The 24838-nt window shown below is 37.9% G+C and overlaps 1 protein-coding gene across 2 annotated transcripts in view; it reads right to left on the bottom strand.

Moving 5' to 3' along the window:
* Positions 1-13462: 13462 nt before the first annotated feature.
* KCNH8 (potassium voltage-gated channel subfamily H member 8) overlaps positions 13463-24838 on the bottom strand; it is a 173710-nt gene continuing 162334 nt past the window's right edge. Inside the window, exons 15-17 of one of the 2 annotated variants that reach the window (XM_064704612.1) lie at positions 24728-24804; positions 14315-14692; positions 14034-14211 (exon numbers count right to left, since the gene is read on the bottom strand). In XM_064704612.1, the coding sequence (XP_064560682.1) occupies positions 14179-14211; positions 14315-14692; positions 24728-24804 (488 nt within the window). In that variant the 3' untranslated portion in view covers positions 14034-14178. Of the gene's footprint in view, positions 14693-24727; positions 24805-24838 lie in introns of both variants that reach the window. The other variant, XM_064704611.1, reaches the window with a different exon arrangement.

The following is a 24838-nucleotide window of genomic DNA, read 5'->3' as shown; positions in this document are numbered from 1 at the left end:
AAAATAGTTGACTTTTAAGTAGATATTCAGTGTTCTGCTTTCAGGCTTTCTACACCTGGTTTTAAAATGAATGGAAAGAAAAGGTTGAAACAGCAAGAAACTTGTCTGAACAGCACAGCTATATGTTTGATTCAGCACTGGAGTCTTAGAAGTCCTGTTTCCCTTGCTGGAAACTGTTAGTTAGTGATTTTACCTGAAGTGGAGCCTACCTCAGACAATTTTAGTTTTCAGTTATAATGACATTCACTTGCTATTCAAGTAACTGCTTTCTCCATGTGATGCGTAGTGGTTCCTTAGAGAGTTCAGGGACAGAGGTGAGAGAGGTGAAGATTTTTATTGTTGTTGTGTGGGTATGGTCAGGGTGGGATCTGATTCTTTCCTTAGTTGATCATATACTCTGCTGTGACAGTTCAGGCTTCTCAGGGAACTGCACCTGATGACAAAAGTATTGTGTAAATAGACAAACAGAAAACTACCCGCAGGTTGGAAATTTGTGTTCCCATCCCTACAGCACATCACTTTAGAAGTGAAAGAAGTGAAAGACAAGGAATTATCAAAAGAAAAGAAAGTGTTACTAACACATGAATTATTAGAAATTTATCTAAAAACAATTTTAGAGAATCATGTGAAAAAGCTTTTTCTGGCAGCTTGCTGATTGTATATGTAGAGGAGAGAGAGATTGATTACGTATTATAAAGCCTTAATTGGCAGCCATCTGAGTGAAGTATTCTCTTTGAATCTAAGTTCTGTAGAAAATATCCCTCCCTAGACAATGGGTTAATATCATTTTTCAGGTGTCCTCAAAAAGTTGTAGCTTGGAGAGTGAGCTGCTTCTCATCCTGTAATAGATGAGAAATGCATGCTCCTGCTTGGAGCAGAAGACAATAGGGAAATGGTATCTGTGGTTTGCAGGCTGGCTCTGCCTGCAGAGAGAACCACCCGTCCCTGACCTCCACACACCCAGCCTGCTGAAAACACTGGCAGAAAGAAAATGGTCTCTTCACAATAGATCAGCGAGGCAGGGTTAGGGGCCTTTCAGCATTCTATAGTAGTTACTAATGGAAAAAGCTCAAAATAATTTTCTGGAATATTCACATAGAATGAGCATGGCAAAGGAGAATACTTATTTGGTGAGGCAGCATCAATAAAGTACACCTTTGCAAGATACCTGAGAAGGGGTGCTCCAAAGTAGGAATTTCGTTCAATGAGAAATATCAGCAAGCTGGTGTTTTAGCTATATCTGAAGCAAACAGGAGATTTTTAAAAGCTCTTCAGAATCTTTTCTTATGCAGTTATTTGAAATGGAATTATTTACTAGTGTGCATATGACATAGCTTCTGAAACTTCAAAACTGAGTTCTCAAAGTCGTTGAGATTAGAAATTAGGGTCTAGGGTTCCTTGGTATCCATGATCTAAATTTCCAGTGCGCCCACAGTTTGGTATCACACAGGTATACACTTCTGGTGTTGTGTGTAGCAGTCTGCTACCCTGGAAGCAGGCTTGGAAAGCCCAAAGACTATCAGGGAAACCCCAAAGACTATCAGGCTTACTGTCTGGAACCTGTCTTGGTTTTGTTAAACATCAGTGGCAACTTAGATATTTTTAGAAAGCATTTTAGGCTCAGTAATTCTAGATTTTCCAGTTAAATTTTTTTCACCTGAAAATTCCCAGTGTTGCAAGTGTCTTTGACACACCTTCTTCATTTTTAAGCACATAAAATACATTGCTCTATGTGTATTTAAGTTATTAGTCTACAGCTTTTGGCCCACTAGTTTGAGTGGGCATCTAATTCTTGTGGTTTTGAGATTGTTGTTGTTGATTGTTGTTGAGTCACATCAATGCCAATGCTAGTTCAGCCTTGTCCCCTAAAGAAGAATAAGTAGAAAGCAGAAGAAAGATATCAGTTTCTCTCATTATGTGAAGCAGAGGCTCTGTTAGCTTTAATATTATGGATAGGGATGTTCCATCTTTGATTAGCTGGAGAATATACAGTAATTTATAAAAAAATTTCTTATGGGCAACAACCAGCATGAAAGGGAATTATGCCATGAAGGTAAAAAAAATGAAGTAACCAAACATATAGAGAAAAAATAGAAAACACACAGAAATGCTTTTATGAAAACATAGGCTAACAAACTGGAGTGTAAATTAAGAACCTGTGTGGAAAAACAAAACAAGGATCCAAGATTAAGTAAACGGTGTCTAGTGGGGAAAATTCTTTCTGAGTAGTTGCAGTCTGATGTGCTTTAAATAACCAGATAACTTTAGGCAGGTTCTGAGTTTCTGTTATTGCCTTCCTTGGGTCATTAGCTGAAAATGAAGGCATCAGATTTTTTTCTGATTTTTGTTATTGACACTAACAAGAGAAGACTTCAGTGCTTAAGAAGACTTAAGTCCTGAGGTTCCTCATTTATTTCAGACAGCTCTTGTATCCATCCCAGCTTCAGGATAATGCCACAGATTTCTGATGAACCTCACATTTACAGGATTTTGTAATCCTCTTCCTGTGTGTTGGTGATTCTTTCCCATCCCTTGCAGTTGGTCGGTCTTTCATTGTTGTTTTGCAGCTTTTTCTTATTAAATGTTTTCCAGCTGGCAGTGAATCATTATGTGCCACATTATCTGCTTTCCACTGCTCTGAGGGTTCCTTTATTTATTAATAAGAACAATAGCAAACTGAAATGCATGTCCTTTTCATAGTCATTAGTTGCAAAGTACATAGTTCCAGGCCACCTTGCACCTCTGTCGTAAATAAAGCCTGTAACAGCCACTTAACCCACATACAATGAATATTAAAACCAGCATTCATTTGGCACTGATTTAAAAATAATAGATTTATACTCTGTGTGGATCAGCAGTTTTAATGTTTACCTGAATCTGAATAGGACCATGAATTCTTTTTATCTTGCAATTAAGCCATTTATTTTATACCAATGTTGCTCACATGACAGAGTTTACACAAGCTAAGGAAACAAAACAAAACAGGCTCAGGAACTCACCCTGTGGAGAGGAAAAAGGTTATTTCTAAGTCACCACATTCTAGTTTAAACCAAACAATAGTGGGAAAGCAGAAAGTGAGAACAGGCTCACATCAATATTAAGAATTAAGAGTTCAGTCTTGAAAGCTCAGGCTGTATGGGAGTCATACCCTGGCTGAGGAAATACAATAAAGCTGTAGTTAAGAAAAAAAAAGATTAATTTCTGCCACTGGCATTTATGGCTGAAAAAAACCCTTAAATGTTCTTCCACCATGCAGAACTCAGCTTAGAGCTGGCAAGGGACCCTAGGAACATTAGGATCTTGTCATAAACTCTCTAGGCTAGACTTGGATGTGTCTGGAAAGTTCAGTGCTGTTATTTGTGAGAGAGGAAGAGAACTGGGAACTGTTTCACTGTTGGAAACTTTCACTTCTCAAATATAGTTTGGAGAACAAATGCCACTAACAGTGGTAGGCAAAACACACATTGGAGAGACAACAGCTTGCAGATTTAATCACCAAATGGTCACTCAAAAAAAACAAGAGGAAGGTCCTGTACCTAGGTCTATTTTGGACTTCTAACCAGGGCATTGCAGAAGGTAACCTTGGACAACTGACCACATGTAGAGAGTTTAAATTAAATGGAAAATAAAAGTCTGAAAAAATGTGCATATGACAATCTGAAGTTAGTTGAACATAATTGTTTAAGGATATGAATGCTGAGGAGGCCTTGCTTTTCTTCTAATGAAAGATACAACCAAATACCTAAACTTCCTATTCCTAGAAAAAAATCAGGTTTTTTTTTTGTGGCAGGTTCCAGTTTTAACATCTTCGTCCACACCAGAATTTGTGTCTACATTGGCCTATTCAGCATCACCTGCCAAATCAGTCAAACACTGAATTATCCAACTGTCTTAACAATATGGAATTTGTCCAAATTTTAAAGTTGACATTTGGCTGTAAATAACTGTAAAGGACCTAATTGTTGCTGATGTGGAGAGAGCCTGTTCCCACTCCCAAAGCTGCCAGCTTTTTCCTTACCTTGTTGAGTATCTCAGTGGATATTAAGTCATATAAAGACTGTGCTGAGAGGAAACATTGTATATAATTATTTCCTTTTTTTCCAAGTTTGTTTAATTTTTATTATAATGTTTCCCAAATTACTGTTGATTTCTGGTTTCAAATAGGGCCTGGGGTCTTCTGACTACTGCTTGCACAATGATTGAGGGAGAAGGTGTAGAAGAAGGGAAAGCACAGGATGTAAAATTCCTCTCAAGGACTTGGCTGCCTGTGGTTGCAGGGTTGACTGTAGCAGCAGTGTGGCTTGCACAGCTGTGCACGCAGAGTCAGCAGATGTGCTGCATATTGCTGGAACACACTGTCTGCCTTCTTCCCCTGAAAATACTTGACTGAGGCAAACTTTATCCTTGTGAGTTGGTATTTTTCAGATGTGATTTTTATGTCTGATGGCAGGTTAAGGAAAAGGGCTGGTGTGCTGCTCTTGCTAACCTGGGATGGCAGGTGTGAAATAAACCTAATGCAAGACCTTCAGAGACTTCCTTTTATTCTACCTTGCACAAACAAAGAGGCTAATTAATTATCAAACTGTCTGGCATAATTCAAGCACCTGCTCTCAGAAACTTAGTAAGTTCAGAAACTGCTGTTGCTATACAGCCTTCACTGCAGACAACTGTCCCATATGTCTTGTTTGCAGGTACTCTATTTTCACAGAGCATGGTCCTGAGAATCCTTTAGCATTTATGCTTGGAAACACATTCTGCTCTCCTAGGGCTCTGTTTCCTGGTGCAGCTCACACTGTTCCTCCACTGCTGGGCAGCAGGGCAGGCAGAGAGCCCACCCCTGCCTGCTGCCTCCAGGCTGGGCAGAGGGACCCATGGAGGCAGCCAACTGTTCTGCTCCTACCTCCCTGCATGCCATTGTGGAGCCTTGGATAAATTTTTCATGCTCTTTTTTCTCTTTGTGCAACTCCTTTTTTTTTTTTTTTTTTTTTTTTTGTTAGGTTGAAAGCTCTTTGAACTTTGTATTATCTCCAGATACTGTGGTGAATACAACAGATCCCTGAACTCTTTTAGGTGCTCCAGTTTCTACTGTAATGTGAATAATTGCTAAACTAAGCTCCATATGATGCCATTTATTTTCAAATACAATTTTCTCATTGAAGCAAAGGGCGACCAATGCTTCAAAAGGCTCTGTGCTGTGCTATGGCTCTGGTAAGGATGTTGTCAAATGTCCCTGAGAGTTTTTACGATGTGCCTGTTTCATTTTTCTGCTAGTAAGTAGCTATATAGACACCAGCTTTTGATAACAGCTGGTTGCTCGAAGTCTCTGTTCTCACCAACATTTGAAAGAGCACAACATTTTCATATTGGTATGCAGCAGGAATAGGCAGCTTATCACCTTGGATGCCCAATAAATTTTACTGCTGAGAATTTGGTTCTGAAGGAGAGTATTAAGGATTGCATTGGGTCTGGCTGAGGCAGAGCTCCTTTTTGCCTCTCCTAGTTACCATCCTTTTCTCAAAACCCTTATGTTCCTGGGTTTCAACCCCAAAAGGTCTTGTGGGGTGATGCTCTATGCCAGACACCCTCCAAAGCTTCTCTGTCCCTCCCCTCTGCATCTGGACAGGGGAGAAAGAACATAATGAAGTGTTCATGGATTGAGATAAGGTCTGAGACCACTCAGCAAATACTGTTGAGTTAAAAGAGACTCAATTTAGGGATATCATTTGAATTTCTTACTATGAAAATCAGAGCAGTGTAATGAGAAGTAAAAACAGACCTTAAAGCACCTTCCCAGCTCTACCACCTCCCCCTCAGCAGTGCAGGGAAGCAGGATTGTGGTCAGTTCACCACACATTGTTCCTGCTGCTGCTCAGGCTGAGGAATCTTTCCCTTGCTCCAGCCTGTGTTCCCTATGGGCAATAGCTCTCCTTGAGCTTCTCCAAAGTGAGTCCACCTCACAAGCAATTCTCCATGAACTGCTGTAATGTGGGTCATTTTTCCACGGGGTGCAGTTCCTCAGGCACAGCTAGGTCCAACGTGGGTCCCCCACAGGGTCACAAGTCCTACCAGGAAACCTGCTCCAGTGTGGGCTCCTCTCTGCAGGTCCCTGCCAGGAGCCTGCTCCAGTTGGGTCTCCCCCATAGCTGCCGGTGGATCTCTGCATCCCTGATGACCTCCATGGGCTGCAGGGCTACAGCTGCTTCACCCTGGTCTTCACCACAGGCTGCAGGGGAACCTCAGCTACGGTGCCTGGAGCACTCCACTGACCTTGGTGTCTGCAGAGTTGTTCCTCTCACTTATCCTTACCCTGCTTTTCTTTGGCCACAATTACATTTATGCAAGAATTTTTTTGTTCCTGCTTTTTGAATCTGTTATCAGTGGAATTCCCACCATTTCTGGTTGGCCCAGCTTTGGCCAGTGGCAGGTCTGTTCTGAAGCTGGCTGACATTGGCTCAGCTGGACATGGAGGAAGCTTCTGGCAGCTTCTCACAGGAGCCACCCCTGCAGCCATTGCTACCAAAACCTGGCCGTGCAAACCTAATACAAGTATAATGTTTTACAAAAGACCAAGCAGCAATTTTATTATTTTTTATAAAAAGCTTTTCATATTGTTGGAGAGGTGGGGAATAAGGAATTTTTGACTTCTCTGTGATTGTGGTACAAGTGCCAGTAACTATTTTTATGATCTATGTATACAATCATCAGAGATTCTCTGGCACAATCTGTAACACACACTGGTAATTCTGTATGGGAAAAAATAAGCAGGTGATTGCTTGTCTTTGAACACATTTAAGCTGCCTGACAATCATGACTCAGTAACATTTAAAAATTATATTATGAGGCAGTATAGCATTCTGAGAGTGTGTGTGTAGCTGGTGTTGTTCCTGTCCATCCTGATCATGTCCTTGCTTCTCACAATTTCATTACAAGCAAAGGCATAAAAGAGACTTTTTCTATTTACTTTAGGAAAATTTCAGACTACTGTGGATGAGATGAAAAATATTTTCTTTTAAAGGGTTATAATTTTCCTTTCCTATAAACAAGTACAATGCAAGAAACCTGTTCGTTCATTTGCATACTACAGACTTTAAAATTCTGCTTAAAAGCTATTTGCATGGTTACTGAAATAATGTTGGCATTTTTCTAACAAGAATACCAGCTGTATTTCTGTGGATCAGTGCTGTGTAGGGGTGGGGAAATGAAATCCAGCAGCACTAGATATGTGTGGTAGGCTAAAAAACATCATGTAAGGAAAGTCAGGAAGTAAATGATTGACAATGCTGGCCTTTAAAAAGGTATAATTAGTCTGTAGTATTGCTGCCTATTGAGGCTTGTGCTTCCAATTTGTCTCAGGGTGCTGCAGTTTTTGTCCTGCGTCTGACTGCAGAGTCAAGAAGGAACTGGCGCGTGGGATTTGATTGTTTGTGCATAGGGAGGTTAACACTGCGTGGGTTTTTTTTAAAAACTCCTTCTTGAAGGAAGCTTTGCTTTTTTTGAATAGGAAGCAAACTCTTTAAAGTGCCTCATGAAGGCAAACCCCTCCAAATATGTGGATTTTTAGTCACTACAGTTATTTTGTATTAGGGTGAGAAGAAGTAGAACATAGTCTATTTAATTCTATGAAGAAGTCAGAGGTAGACTACACAAAAAATAAAGAATCAGAATAGTTACTATGTAGGCCAGGACAGGGTGAATACATACATATAACATTACCCACTCCATATGAAATGTGCAATTTAAGGGCAGATAAAGTGTGCTTAGAAATTTGGAAATTTGCACTGAACTGTCCTAAAAGTCCTGAGGATTTGTGGATGTTAAAAGTGAGGGCCTATGAAATTTTAATTTAAAAAATTCTTCAATATATTTGCACATTTCCCTGAAAAGTCTTCTACTGCACTTTGATTTACTTAAAATATCCACCATTGTTTTCTAAGAGCCTAGGGTTCTTCTGCACAAAGGACCCTGAGGCATCACAAGAGTTACAAACAAAATGTTTGGCAAAAGGCAAAACTGCAAGTTGTTCCTACAGCTGTCATTTATGACAGTGGTAACTCTTGCACCACTTTGCATTTTGAGAGAAATCAATGTAATAGATCAAAGGCATTTGGAAAAGAGAATGAATTCAAATATTTGTCTGAAGTTGTAGCTCTTTTAGGGACTCTGTCAGACAACTTTGCATATGTGAGGTTGGTAACACAGCATTTAGGATGGGATAATAAAATTTGAAAACTGAGGAAATACTTCTCAGAAGCTTGTTGGTGGAAGCATTTATTGCATGTCATATTAATTCTGTCGATATTTTATTCTATGGTTAAATACATATTAGCCATTTACAATTGTAATGTATAATTTTTAAAATTCAGTGTAATTGGAGATAAAGATCTTCACTATTTTTTTTCTACCTTTCTATTTCTTGGTCACGTATAAAACCTTTGGATTTACCACAGCAAAAATTTCAGTGGGTTCTAGAAGATCTGTGAAGAGAAAAAAATTTAAATATTAATCTCTTGGAAATAAGGGCATAGACTTTAAAGACACCATCAAGGCACAAATGTAAGGATCCATACTAAATTTTGAATTTTAAAACAATTTGAAAGAAGAAGGTATGGCTTTTCCTCTTGCACAACTTTTGTGGTACCAAGTTGTGACTGACAAGAGTCCTTCAATTCTTAAACATTATAAACTTTCTTCTTTGAGAGATTTCCAAAGACTTGGAAATTCAAGTGTCAAGGTACATAGATAAAATTTTCTTTTCATGTTCCACTTTCTCTAAATGAAAGGATCAGATCTGTGGCATTTCTTTGTGGTTTTGAAACCAGAAACTGACAATGTACGATAGGAGAAATGAATAAACCCTGGGAAGGGAATTTTATAAATTACACAGGATATCAGTGGCTGGTCTGGAAATGATGATGTGATTTTTATGCTCATCTTGAAAGGGATGAAACTGATTTTGCATGTGGCATTATCTAATGAACGTGCAGCTGTGAATTATTTTTTTGCTAGTATCTAACTATTTTGACAATTTTCAGATAATTAATGAGATGAGCTTGGATTTCTTGAGGTAAGCTACTTGATTTTCTGTGTGAAACAAAGACTCAGTACCATGTAGGTTGCTGGAATTGATGACAGCTGGGTAAATTCCTGTTGCTGAGATAGGGGAGTGATCCAGAAAATCAAGCACCAGTCTTTTTCCTTTTCTTATTTCTTACTCCACTGCTAAATTACCAGCTATAACCTCATTCTTTTAAGGCTGAGGTAAATTGTTAGAAGTGTTTTTCTAGAACATGGGAACGTGACTGAGCATTTTTTGTGATAGTCCCAGCAGTAGAAAATATCTAAGGTGTGTCCCACTGAGAGGCATGTGAGAACCATGAGCTTTTAAGCTAAGGAAAGAAGATGCAGAAAATATTGAGATCAGTTTGTTTCAACCCACGGCTTCATTTGTGGAACACAGGATTTTTACAAGCTACCACCTAGGTTATTGACACAGTGTGTTACAAAATTGCCTCACAAAGGGAAATGTATTGAAATCTCACATGCAGATAGCAGATGGACTAATTAGATAAAGTTATTTGCGGTAGATAACCAGCCAATGGTCAAAGCAAGGTTATCACAAGCGCTGGCTATGATTTGTGAAAAAATGATAAGTATTTGCAGAATTTGTGATAAGCTGTGCTTCTTAAATTGAATCTAGTAGTTATAGTGGACCCAAGACAAATACATACCTGTAATGATGTACCTGAAGCAGAAGACAAATTTCCTACTTTGGGTATTTTGATTTGTTTGTTTTCCAGTTCATCTTTTTCATGTTTTCCATTCTTTTTCCCATTCCCAGTGAAAGCAACTACAGCATTGTGAGAATATAACGTGCAGGAGATTTTGGTTAAAGTCCAGTGGTTTACTGCCTGAGTCCAGAGACCGAATATGGTGTCCTGTTGCATGACAGAGTTCAGTAACCATTTAGTTTGTTAGTGGCAGACTTGGGATGATTTTTAATAGAAAAGTTACCAGAAAATAAAAGACATGGTTGAATTTGATGAAATTAGAAAGAGAATATAAAACTGAATAAGTGAGAGAAAAAAATGTGGAAATAAATAGAGAGGGGAAAAGAAATACAGTTACTCTACAAAAGAAGAAATGGATGGTGATGGTAAATGCAAGAAAGGAAGGAAATGTAAAAACTTAGGAAGTAAACTGATGCAGAATTAGATGAGAAGAACAATCCATAGCAAAAAACAATTTTATTTTTTTTTTTTCTAAAGCTTAGTGTAAAAAGGAATAAATTCAGTTGTCTGGAATGGTTGGTTGGATGTTAGGGTATGGGATGCTTGTATTGATTTTCATACTGAAAGTCTGTTGAAGGTAGCATGTAAATATTACAGTGCTTGTTGCTTTAATCCCATATATCCTCAATGGCCACTTTGTGTTTAGAATTATTATGTCCATGGTAATCTTGCTTGGATATTGTTCCATTTCAAAAGTGTAAGCTTTCACATTTGTCCTTGTGAATTTTCATTTCACCTTCAAAAGTGAAATTTTTTGCACTGGTTGCAGATACTTTCTGCAAAAGCTGCTTGAGGAATGCTTTTCCTGGGACCTTCATACTATGATGGTGTCAGGGAGTTTAAAATAGTACAACCCTTCAAGACCTTCCTCTTTCTTTCCTTGATTTTGTCCAGGTGTGCTGGTCTTGGCTGGGATTTTTAATTTGCTTCACACAGCTCTTCATGCCAGCTCTTCACAGCAGCTGGTGTGGGGCTGTGGGTTGAATTTGTGCTGAAACAGGGTGATGAAAGGGTTTTTGGTACTGCTGAGCAAGGCTTACAGAGAGCCAAGGAGTCTTCTATTCCTCGTCCACCCACCAGAGGGGTGCTCAGGAATGTGGAGGGGACACAGCCAGGACAGCTGACCCCCACTTATGATATTCCATACCATATGGTGCCATGCTGAGCATGCTAAAGCTGGAGGAAGAGGAGGGCAGGGAGGGACATTTGGAGTGATGACATTTGTCTCCCCAAGTCACAGTTACGCACGACTGAGTCCGGCTCTCCTGGAGGTGGCTGAACACCTGCTGCCCACGGGAAGCAGTGAATTCATTCCTTGCTTTGCTTTGTTTGCATGCACGGCTTTTGCTTTCCCTGTAAAACTGTCTTTAGCTCAACCCATGAATTTTCTGGCTTTTACTTTTCCAATTTTGGTGCTTATTCTGACAGGAAGGAAATGAGTGAGTGGCAGCATGGGGCTGGGTGCTGGCTGGGGTTAAACCACAACACTTGGAATGAAGGTGATGTTCTTGCCTTGTCTGAAGTTCCTTGAGCTTTTCCATGGAAGGCAATGCACTCACTGGTGTGATGCCCATCTTACAGAATCTCTGCAATTCTTGTGTGTTGCTTGAAACTATGGCCAGTACAAACAGTGTTTACCAGCTTTGTTTGGGATGTGCTTGACAGTTGCAGAAACAAGGATCAACTTAGCCTGATATCCTGGTGCTATTTCTATGTAATTACTGCAAATGCCTTTTTTATTTTATTTGAGAATAAAATGTACGACACTAAAGCTAAGGCTGTGTATGCAAAGAGGATTTTTGCGTTTCCACTGACCTTTTTATACTTTGATACAAAACCGACACAAAAACTCCAGGACAAAACATCTGGTTTTAATCTCATGACACCACTGTTTATACTGGAAATTAAAAAACCCAATGCCAAAATCTTAATGCATATACATAATGGTTTATATGTCATAAAATGAGAAAGCAGATGCTTCTCCCAATTTATGTGGGCAATGGAAATTGTTAAATGATATTGGGAAATAGGCATGGTGTGTTTGTGCATTCTCAGTCAGTAACTGGAATTTGGTAGGCTGAGAAATCAGGATTTGTGGACAGCTGTGCAACATGTGTCAGTGCATCCCAAGGAGCGGCACTTTGAGGTGAGGACAGGAGAGGACTGTGGCTGTAGGGTGCTGAGGTGTGGTTGGGGCTCCTGCCCTGGGAGTGGGGAGCAGGCAGCCTCCCCCAGCCTCCTGCCCAGTGCTGAATTGTGGTGGGTGACAGTGGATGGGTGAAGGTGAACCAGGACTGTTTGCAGAAATATCATAGAACTTGTATTTGCACATGTATTTTATTATTTTTAAAATTTTAGGATACTCTTCATTTAATCTGTACTTCTCTATTTAACCTTAAACTAAGTAAAAACTGGAATAGAGGGAAAGTAAGAAACCCTGTGTACAAACACTCACATTGAGGTGTAGACACATTGGCAAAATTCAGGTAGTCCAAAATTGGAGATGACATTTCATCCCTAATTTGTACCAGTAGGAAAATGGCTGTGGAAGTATGTAGGCTGGGCACAGAGTGTCAGCTGGGGTTTGTATTCCCACACACAGTCAAATGTTAACATATATTTTGTCTTTGAAGTTTCTATTAAAAATCCCACCAAAACAACTTCTTAAGAAGTTAAACCGAAATCTGTGCTCTGTAAAAATTTTAAAAATTTTGATACCCACCAGTTTGCATGAATTATTAAATATAACTTAGTTTACTTATCCATTTTAGGACATTTATTTTGGCTTGTAAGTGTGGTTTTTTTTTAGAAAGCTTGTTAAAGGATATGTAAATTTGATTTTCGCTGCACATTTTTATATATAAAAATCAAAATTCCAATGCAAATCTGTAGCCTTGGTTGCGCTGTAGCAATATGCTTCTAGTACATTAAATACCAGGAAAAAAATGTTGGGGGTACATTAAGTCAGATTCTAGATTAAATAATTCACCAAATCTATAGTATTTCCTTTGAAAAAATTCTGACTAAAAATCAAAGCTAGTTTTTAAGAGATGAAACAAAAAGATCAATTAGTAAATAGCTACTTTAATAATAAATACCTTAATCTTAATTCTTTGATTCAGACTTACTAAAATTGTAATTTTCTCCTTTAATATTCCTCAGTTTGCTCATTAGTTTTCATCCCTTTTTATGTTCTTAACCAGATATAAAGCCCCTAAACAGGAAGTATTTTAAATGTTGACTTGGTCTTACGAATTACAATGCAATACTAAAACATAAACCAAGAATAATTAATGGTATCAGTACAACAACTCATTTTTTAAGTAGTGATACCTTATTATAGGATACAACATTTCAGCTCTTTTATGTTTTTAAATAAAATAATACCTTAATTTATTTGTATTCCACCAGAATGAGTACATTCATTGCAAATTGCATGCACATAAAAGGGAAGTAATTTGTAAACTACATGATATCTTAACAATAAATAGTATTTGATCTAATACACGATGGTAGTGCATTTCTTGTTAAAACTGCAAGCTTTTACCAAAATGAAACCAAACTCTTATTCTCTTTATAAATATTTTAAATAATTTTTATGTACATGTTTCATACCAAGTATATAAAAATAGTATTTTTAGATAAATTAAGTGGTTTCATTTACATGACAAATAACGTGCAACATCTAAGCACTCTCTAGCAGCTCTATTTGGTTGATTGTCTAGATGACATGCAGCGAATGTCCTTTGCCTTCACAGAACTGACAAAAAGACCAGCAGGACCCACAATCACCTGAAGCAAACAGTGCCATAGATATTGTTTGGGAACAACAGTCAGACACTCAGGGAAAACCTTTGCTTCGATGAACAAAAGCCACCCATGACAGTTCTTTGTGCTAGACTTCCAGCTGCTCTGACCCTCAGGGTCTTTGGACTATCACAAAAGTCTGTCAAACAGACAGGTTATATCTGTATTCAAAATGTTTTTTTCAACATGCTTCTAGAATCTAGAAATTTATTGTTTTTTCTATAGTATGAACCATTACCTTTTCTTACTTTCTATAAGTCTGAATTTTCACGTTTGTAAGTCTCCATGATCGCCAAAACGGGGATCAAATAAAGCAGTCATGCAGTACTCTCTAAATTTAAAACTGGCAGCTGTGGAACATGCTTTGAGTACCACTTCACTGTTTCTCATACATCTATGGCTTGGCAGTCTTTATCTTTAACATCCCTTGTGCTTGTCACAATGTCTACTGGGAAATCTGGGCTCTGTGCAGAAGTTACTCCGGCTGTTCCTTCCAGGTCCCATGATCCTGGCAGATTCTCAAGGCTTAGTGAGCTGATTGCTCCTTGGCTAAAACTTCCTTCCTCAGATCTGCTGGGCAGCACTAGGTGCAGTGATGTCTCTGATGAAGAGCACACTGAAGGAGAAAGCGTTGCTGAAATAGACTGAAGAGGAGTCAGGGTAGTGTCTGAATGGGGAGAGGTGCATCTTAAAAATTGCAGATTATCTTTCTGAATTACCTGATACTGGGAAGGGGAATTCTGAAGGCCTGTTGTAAAATAAAATTCACCATCCATAGAATTTTGCAGGTTGGGTTCAGTCCTTTGGGGACTGCTGCCTACAGAAGACAGATCTGTATTCCAAATGTCACATAGTGTGTTTCCACGACAAAGTTGTGCTTTGGTGCAAGAGAAGTTGCCAGCTTGCATGTGAGAGCAAGGCTGATGTGTAGTCCAAGCCACTCGAGGCTGCAGACTGTCCATGGTGGGACTTCGAGATAGGCTGTGCACAGCACAGAATCCTGGAGACTTCTGGGACGTGAGCAGGTTTTCCAGAAGGTGCATCACATTCTTCATATCCTTACGTAATTGTGAGACTTCTTGACTTAAAGATGTCATCTGTTGTGAAAGGGCAAAATATCACAGTATTTATTCATGCATGTGAAAAGGAAGAATCAGATTTTTAATTAGACTTTTTCTCTTAAATGCTGAAACTGCTGATAGTATCCATTTGGTGCCATAAAATACATGAAATCTTTCCTCAACACTGCTCTTTTGCGTGGGGATCAACTACAAAGCAACAACAGATTGGCAAGTTCTGAATTTGTGTTTTAAAGTTTACTGGCATTTGAACATTAATGGGGACATTTTTTAATGCCTTTGTAAGGATGTTCTGGGCAAAGAAAAGTATAGCTCAAACATAAAAGTAACCCATTCATGATTTTGAAGCGTAGAAAGTAAATTTGTCTCCATGATAGTTATCAATGTATTTTCGGTCAAAGCACCATCATTATCAGTAAAATAGAGTTTCTCATACTGATGCTACTCTGTTGAAAAATGACATGACTGCACATTAATCTTCAAGCTATATGTCAAAAAGAAAATAGCTAATTCAGGGAGCTTTTCTTTAGCATCAAGTAGAGACATCACTGATTAGATGACCTACACAGACTAATTTTCATTGTTCTGTCAGGATAGTTTTGAAGAAATCTGCTAGAAATACATTTCAGGCTGAGTTTGTGTTATTACAGACATAATAATTATAAAGAAATTTGGAGAAGAAAGTAGAAAGCTTGAATACAGCTCCTACAGATCTATTTATTTTTCTCTAAGCTTAGATGTCAAATCCAATATATTGTTTAATAATTTTGTAATGATCACACTGCCTCTGTAGAGAAAGTCCTTAAAGGGAGGAGACTCTTGAGTGGCAGGTGACATGATCTCTGTCTCTGCACTTCTTTCTGCCTTGTCTAATTGAGTCAATGTAGATAAAAAATACCATGAGATCCTCTTCTGTCAGTAGAGATTAAACTTTAAATGCCTGGTAACTTCAGTTAATGTGAGAAATTAAAATATGCTGCCAAAGTGCTCTGTGAGCAGGTTTCCCATGGGGTCAGAGCAGCCAGTGAAGGTTCTTAGTACCATCAGACTGTGAGAAAACACAGTGAGATTTCTGGACAAATCAACCTCACAAGAACTCCTATATTCTGTTGGAGATGTTATTGCAAAACGTCCAGAAGCTTTTTTGGGTAGGATGGGGGAAGACAGACAATCAGACTCACGGCTATCTAGATTCACTGGTCATCAGTTCTTTTTAGGTTCATCACTGGCCCCTACACCTCATGGATACAGCAACGATTTTCTGTGCATAATTTCCCAACTTGCATCATTTTTGCAGGGCTTTCTGCAGATGTGCAAATAAAAATATTGACACTACCTTATGAGTATGTACCTTACCTAAACTATGAATGCTGTGTGAAAATATTTGCAATTTTAAAATGTCTTGTTTGGTTTGATTCTCATTTTTGTTTTCCATTTCTCATCACTTCTGAGCTTTTTAGAAGTTGCATCATCATTTAGCATGTTTCTTTTGCCAAGTCACTAAGAAAATACAGCAAAAATCAATCCCAGGATCAGCACTTGTGGCGTCCCTGAATTTCTGATCATTACACCTTGCTTTAGTGCCCAGACACTCTATTTTTGATATATCAGCTAGCTCATAGAGTGTTTTCTTCTCACAAACTTGCTCTTGTACCAACATAGGATAAACCCCTATAAAGTAGGCTTTAATCATTTCTAGTAGGATGATAATCAGAATAGTAATGCCAAACTTAATTCACCACTATCAGTAAGATCTGTTTGGACCTATTCTGGATGTCACATACACAAAAAAAACATGTAGCTTTCAGGATTTTACAGTGACAAGGTGAAAAGATTAAACCTCCAGTATTTATATTGCTATTAATTATCATATGTCTCTATATTATTGTAGTTCTATACATGCATAGCATACTATTAGTGTTCCTACCAACATTACCCTGTTTATGCTATTATTTTTATACCCTAGAGAGATCCCTGAGCAGATGCAAATAAAATGGTGTAATAGGGGGAAAAATGTTATCAGTACTATTAAAAAATTTAACAATGTTTGAGAAAGTACAAAAGAAAAGGGATTAAAAGCCAAAGGATTTTTAAGTCTATGAAAGAGAAATTGAAAGCAGTATGGTTTCTTCCTGAGGAAAAAGGGCTAATTCCTGGCATGCCAGTAAGGCTGCACTCTTTTCAGGATATCACTGATTATTGCTAGGCAAAACAGCTACTGGTACAAATGGTTCCTGCTGTGCTAGGCAGACAGCTTTAAAATGATCTCTGAGATCCCAAATATACTCGAAATGCTGCCTTAACACTTCCTAGCGCTTGGAAAAGATACTGCAATGTTTCCGGGTGGAGAAACTGGGTTTTATACAGATTTAGCTTCAAGTAGCAAGAGGTGCTTCTCAAACTGGTTGAAAGCAATGTGCTGTGCCTTTTTAGTAGACTATGTTATTTTGTATTTTAAAATTACTTTGACAGTTTCAGAAGAAAGTATTTTTCTTTACTACCAGTATTAAACTGTTCAGCAGATTAAGTATTTTGTTCCACGTAGTTAGGTAGGAATGGTGTAATGCTTGTTGCTCATTTAAATGGCTAAACAGATTTATTTTTCCTCCCATTATATATTCCAATATCTATGTTTTAAAGAAAAAATTTAAACTGGAATGCCTAGCTCTCATCATTGTTCCTGGATAATTCTGAATGTCCTAGGGTGACTTTAATAATGAACCCTAAATTTAAACAATGGATAAAACAAGACTTCTTTTCTGATTAGAAGCTGATTAGATTCTTATTTGTACATATTTTTCTCTCCCTGTGTCTACTCCCTTTTGAAATTCAAACTTCAAACCCAGATATCTTCCTGCTTTGACTCTTTCTAAACACCCAAAGAAGTGAAGATGAATATTGGCTTCTTGAGAAATGGAAGCTGTATTTTGGCAGAGTGGAAGAGCTGCCTGGCTTGCACTGCATATGGCAGCTTCTCTATTCCCTTGCTTGGTCTTTCATTGCTTCCTCTATTCTGGGTTATCATTAAGTCAGGGAGGTTACCAGATAAAATGAGTTGTCTTTGAAGCTCAGATTAACTAACTGCTGGTATTCTGCTTCTTACTGACTGCATTGTTGAATGAATGAAACAAGGATTGAGCAGGGACAGACTCTTCATCGATCATCTATCAACAGCTCTGTGGCCATTGGTATTGTGGTGACAGATGTTTCTGATTTAATGGCTTTAGAAACAAAGCTAGTTGCAGAAAAAAAAATCCAGTGCAGCTAATCTGAGTTCAGATTAAATCTATAGGATTTGTGCAATGATATGATGATTCAGTTTCAGTGACATAAATCCAGGAATCTGGAAGGATGTGCAATTAGCTTTACCATGTAAGAGTAGGAAATTTGGTCATTTGCTGGCTCTTTAGCCAGCTCTTTGGTAGTTCCAGTGACCAGTTTGTCTGGGTAAATTAGGACACCAAGATTATTGCTATTAAACACACAAGGATAAACAAGAGAAGTACAAAGGACTAGAGTATTTAAATATATTCAACTTAACAGAAGTCCCATGAGATTCAGTCTAGAAAAGGGATTCCCAAACTGCAGTTTTAATAATAATTTGTGGCTCTTCACTGGGAGTGAATCTGGTGGGAAGGGGAGGGGAGGCAGAGCGGTATGAGAGGAAACTTGATTAGAAGTATAGAGCACCTGTCCTACAAGGAAAGGCTAAGAGAATTGGGATTTTTCAGCCTGGAAAAGAGAAGGCTTTGAAATAACCTTCCAGTACCTAAAGGGAGGCTACAAGAAAGATGGAGAGGGATCATTCACAAGAGGATGTGGTGACAGGACAAGGGGTAATGGCTTCAAACTGAAAGGCAGTAGATTTAGTTTAAATATTAGGAATAAATTCTTTACAGTGAGCGTGGTGAGACACTGGAACAGATTGCACAGGGAAGCTGTGGGTGCCCCATCCCTCAAAGAGTTCAAGGCCAGGCTGGATGGGTCTCTGAGCAACCTGGTCTAGTGGAAGGTGTCCCTGCCCCTGATAGGGGGGTGGAAACTGGATAATCTTTATGGACCCTTCCAACACAAAGCATTTCATGATTCTATGATTGTTGGATGTGGACTCCGCCTTCAGATTGGCAAAGAGTCAGGATGGTGCCAGCATAATGGTGACAATAAGAAAATCAGGTCTGGAAATCACTGCTTCAAGGAATTAAAAATTACCAGAGACAAACTGACCGACTAGCTATTGATTGAGAGAAAATGGAAGATTGTGGAAATCCCAGGTGGCTGGGAGAGGACAAGCAGGTAATATGTACTGATGAAAGGAAACCTGAGGTAGCATATATGATACTGGGAAAAATATTAAGCATACAATTTCTATTAGCATCTAAATGGATAGTTAAAAGAGGACAGGTGACATTATGGTTCTAAAGAATAAACCATAGCAAAACTATAATTCTCTTCTTTAACTGAAGAGCTGTTTTAAAATATAAGAAGAAACTTTAGATGTAATATATATCTTGTCAGAAGACTTCTAAGATGTTACTGTCCATCTGACATTCTTCTAGAACTACAAGAAAATATGAAGGGAACATAACCACCATAAGCTGGATTCTTACATGATTGGAAAGATTTATGACCAATAGCTAGCTGTCATCCATGGACATTTTAAGATATTCTTTTCAGCACCCTATCCAGATCTGTTTTTATTTAATGTTTATTTTGAATGTCTAAATGGAATTCATGTTCGCTTTTAAATATCAGTAATATGAAATTCAAGAAAGATAAATGTTAAACATTACATCTGAAAAGAAAATGTCAGAGGCATAAATATAATGTTCTGTCTATGCAGAGTATTATAGAAAATTGTCTATGGAGGTCTGCTAAATGACACTTTGTGGGCATTAATCATACTCCCAGGATATATAAACAGCATATCTTCTTTAATTGAACTCTATAAGGGGATTTTCTTCACAAGGAATTACCAGAGCTGCTTGACATTGTGTGCTTTGTCAGTGACTTCAAAGATTAAACCAAAGACAATTCAAAAGAAAATTGTACCAGTGAAGAGCTTTTAGCAAACGTAATGGGCAAAGAAATTCAAAAGAAATTTGGTTTGCTGAGATCGGCTGGAATAGCATGTTTCCATGTTAGAAGGCAAACACCAATCAACTTTTTCTTATGCTCTTCTAGGCAAAAAAGAAAAAGCTGTGAACTTATGAACTTGCATACCCACAGGCATTCACATTTAGATATTGGGTAAATAGATGTTATGAGTACAGAAATATTTTGAAATGCCTGTTAGATATTAACTGGACAAACTTCATCATCTGTCATGGTAATAATATTTTTTATTCAAATTTGAAGTCAGCTTTTGGTGTCCAGTTGATTTGTATACTAGATGGCTGCCTCTTGGTTAATTCCTTTGTCTCATGTGCCTTTCCACCAAGGAAAAGTGCCAGGCATATGGGCACTACACCACAGCATATGGGATTTATGCCATGTATGTGCAGTGTGCTCTGGTTAAAAAAATATAACCTAGGCTTCAGAGCATCAACTATTTTTGTTACCTTCATCAGCCAATGCCTATTAAACTAACATTAATAGAAGAAAAAAGGGAGCTGGAAAGGCTTCTCTACAGCTATCAAAGTATGAGAGTAGAGAGATAAAACAACAAGCTTTGGAAACATGAATGTCAGTGCTAAAAGAGATGTATTTTTAAAAATCTCAATAGGCAAAGTGAGTTTAGTCTGCATGTAGTGTTTAGAAAGCTTTTATTTCTTCATACAAATGATACTTGGTTTTATGTTTTTGCTTTAATGTGAAATTTACATGGCTAAAATCCAAAATGGGTAGATTACTTTTAATAGTCTTCATCATCTATAAATGTCATTAGTTCACTTTTTGTCACATTTTTCTTGATTGAAGGATATTTTACAAACCAAATCACTGCGATAGCCTTGCTGCAAAGTAATTTCTCTTGTGTGCTGGTAGAGTTATGAACTTGTTAAGAAGAGCATGTATTTAATTACTCTAAGTCAAGCGAGTTCATTATATGAACTCTCAAGTCGCAAATTGAACTTTAACAATATATCCCTTATGTAAAACTAGAAGCCTGACTGGCTTCACCAAATTTTCTTTAGTGGCCTTGATTATCATTTGCATATATTTTTAATATTAAAAATGCTTTTTTTTCTGTACTGAGAGGAGAATGAAATTGATTTTTGACAGCTGGAATTGAAATACATTTAGAAATAATATATGCATAAAATTTATGATTTGGAAAATAAACATATTTGTTTAGGATTGTTCCTTTTGTTAGGTGAAAATTAAATATTCCCATGAATATATTTTCTCTGTTCTGCGTAAGTGCCAGATGCTTATTTTAAGTACTTGCATTTAAAACCTAAAATTAAAAATAGCTGAATTTCCACTAAGTGCTCCGATGTGGAGCTAAATAGAAGGCAATTATCTAGCTCAAAACCTGACCCTATTCATATTTCCTCATGTTTGTTTGTTTTTCAGTTGAATGGGAGAAATATGAGTACTGTGTTCATTATACTGTTTTAGTACTGTAATTGTGAGATCTACTAATATGGTAAGACATTAAGACATGGAATCAGCCCCCAGATTTCTGAAGCTGAGGGAGGCTGCACAACAAAGCATCTTGAGTTTGTCTTCATGCACTGTATGAGATGGCCTTTTTATCTGAGCTCAAAATCATGTACCTGTGTTTTTGAATGGAGAATGTGTATTTAGGGGAGGAAATATGGCTAAATATTGGGTATTTTTCTTATTTTAACTGATCTGTTGTAAATAATTCAGGTTTGGTTTTTCAAACTGAATCAAGGTATTTCTCTGCCCTTTTCATGCAGTAGCTTTCAAATGATAGAGAGTTAAAAGCCTTAAAGGATACAGGGAATGGGACAGTGATAGGCAAGTGCTTTAATCTAAATGTCTTGTCCATCTGTATACCTCAGAAAATCTGCTTAGTGGTTTCCTATTTTTACTTTGTGGGCTCCTTAGTAGTTATCTATGATTGCATCAGATAAGTGGTGCTTCTGAAAATATGATAAATGTTCAGATACACTCATTGGATCAGCCTTTGCAGACAAATGCATTGGAAAGACCAGGTTATGTGTAGAGATCTTTGCAAAGGCAGGACACAGTGTTGTAAGGCAGAATACTCTTCCTGAATTCTTGCTCTGCTTAGTTTGGAGCAGGTCCTTGAATCAAGCTTTCCCCAGCTCAGAAAATGTACAATGCTGGTAAATATTCAGTAACCCAATCTTGAAACTATTGCTTAAATAACTCTGTTTTTACTAGAACAAGAACCTGAACCCCTAGCTTTCACCTGCCATATACTGAAGTTACTGAACTATAATGAATGTCATGCCTGCCTTATTCAGTGATTATTTATTCTAAGAAGAAGGGACAAACATGGTAGGAGATAAAGTCATCCAATTCCACTCTACCTTGCAATAGTGAACTGGGAGGAAATTCCTGTATCAGCTTGAATGCTCAATGAGCAGTGAAGTTAGGTGAGGAAGTGAAGGAAGTGATTAACTGGCTGAGCAGCCAAACCATGGAGCTGTACAGCAATTAGGGGTGTGTTCAAGTTTGTCTCACATCCACTGTGCTGACTCTGGAGATTACTCTCCTTAGAGGAAGTCTGTGCATCCATTACTATAAAAGTTAACAAATCTGAGAAGTGAAATCAAGGCGCTGACTTCTGTTACTCTCTTAGGTAAAGAAATGGCCTTTGGATTATGTAGTGAATGCCATATACCTAAAATACTGCCTAGAGCTCAGCTGTATTTCTAAACTAGATATAGCTAATTTTGTAGAATTTGCTCTGGGCTAACATTTTGCTTTGCTTTGCTAACAAGAGACTGTATTGAAAATCTGAATGGAAAGACACATGTCTTTTACCCCCCATGAACAGCTGAAATGTTTCTAAGCTAACTAGTGAACTGTTGTAATACAATTGCCTTTCATGAAAGCAGTTATTTTTGCATTCATTCATTGATTTCTGATCTCCACTGGAAAATGTATTAATGACAATGTTTACTGCTGCTGGCTACTTGTGACCTGTTTTCTCATATTTTCTTCACCAGGAGGAGACTGCATGTATTTAACAGAGAGCTTTGTTTCTGACTCTCCTGGTATTTTAGCTACTGCTAGTAGTCCGCTGCAGCATCAGTGCTAAGTTCCCATTACTGGTCAAATGATGGAATGATGAAAGCACTGGGTCTAAAAATATTCTATACTTTTTACAACAACAAGAAACTTCAAGCAGCAGCTACTGTGGATCAGCAAGGCTACCCAGAAGCTCATTTGGGTAAGCACCAACTCTGTACTATCACTTCAGAAACTCCAGCTGGGTATGTTTGAGTACACGTAGAATACGCAATTTAGCAGCCGTTCAGTCATGCGGTTTCTCCAATGTAAATTTTCATCCATGGGAGGACTTGGAGGATACCCATCCATCTCTGGGATTTGAGCCCAGAATATTACCTATGAAATCTAAATCTCGTCCTACTGCCTGCGTTATGTTAATGTGAACGAACAAGTTGCATAACATTTTGTTCAGATAGTATTACTAGGGCAAAATTAAAATTGCATGTGGAGAGAAACGACCTTGAACATGTGCAGGTTTTTTTCTTTTTTGATTAACATATTGCCCTGCTCCAAGATTTATTTATTTATCACTTTTCACCAGAAAAGCAATGAGAAGCTCAGAACTGTTCCAGTTGAAATGTTTGTTTAATCCACAAGATGCCTGCCTTGGAACATCTGTCACCATGATATACTTTCCAACTGCCTCTTGCAGATAGCCATATAATACATCCTCCTATTTTAAAAATGACTGTCCTCAAAAGAGATGAATCAATATGACTTGTGTGTTTCAAAAGCATTGGATAGGAAATATAATTTTCTATCATGATGGTGGTGTCAATGAACATCTTGAAGGTTTCTTTTGAGTTTTTTGACCAAATCCTATAAAAAACACATAGTTTTTCATGACCCATAGTCAATGGGTCATGAGACTTCTTTCTGAACTCAACAGTTGGACGTACAAATGAGAAGATGCATCCATAGTAACTAACTAACCACACATGCAGTCTTAGCTCAGGATATTTAAGTTATCTAATCAACTTAAGCTGACTCAGGATGAAGGAGGTTTATAAACTCAATACTTTGTAAGTGGGAAATAATAGCTAGATTAAATGTACACAATAAAGAAGGAAAAAAAAGAACCTGGACGTTTCTGGTAACCAAAGAGTTCAGGGAAGAAGTGAAACTGAGTGGTGGGACTTATTTAAATGTTTCCTCATGTGGAAGTATAAGGAACTGTCTCTAATCTTTTCACATTGAATTCCACAGTAGGCTGGAACAGATTTTAGTCTTGCAGTACCACTGTGAAGTTATTAGTTGCTTTACTCCTGTTACCTAAAGTACTGCCAGGGCTGTGTAAATGAAACAGTTTAGCCACAGAACATCTCTTTGGTGTTGGATTGATAGTTGATTACAGGCTTGAAGTTATTAAAAAGGGAGGAATAGAAAATGTCACTGAACACTGTTGGCCCTGCATTCCTCAGGTTGTATTGCTTGAGCAGAAAGGGATGGAATTCTCTTTCATCCCAAGGAGAACACAGGTAAAGTGATTTGAATCATTTTATGTAAATTTGAACGTGAATGGATTTGCATTTCTTTCAAAGAAATTCTGTAAAAGCACAACACACCTCAAGACCAGAAAATATGGGAGAGGGAACTTGGGGAAATAATGAGAGGAATGAGACAAATAGGGGCATACCCAGAAGAGACTAAATCCTAACAAAACCAGATACACTAACCTCATTCTGGTTTTAGTCCAAGCATGTGACACAAACTTTTATGTAGGTTTCATGTAGAAAATTAATCTGAGAATGAGTTAAAACCCCAAGCTGCCCTACATGTAGGAGCCCCATCCAGTTCTCTAAACACATTTATCATATTCCTGAGTTTTCTCCAGATTCCTTGAATCATTGTTAATATCCTTCAACCCCCACAAAATCTTGTTACCTCATTATTAAGCCTGCTGATCTGCTGTTTGGTCTCTTCTGCTTTGATAACGAGCACAGCAGCACCAATTTCAGCCTCTGAAAAGAATTCAAATTCATGTAAATGACAAGA

The sequence above is a fragment of the Zonotrichia leucophrys genome, chromosome 2 (assembly GCF_028769735.1).
Source record: "Zonotrichia leucophrys gambelii isolate GWCS_2022_RI chromosome 2, RI_Zleu_2.0, whole genome shotgun sequence".
Taxonomy (NCBI): Eukaryota; Metazoa; Chordata; class Aves; order Passeriformes; family Passerellidae; genus Zonotrichia; species Zonotrichia leucophrys.
This window is presented reverse-complemented; position numbering and strand designations above follow the sequence as displayed.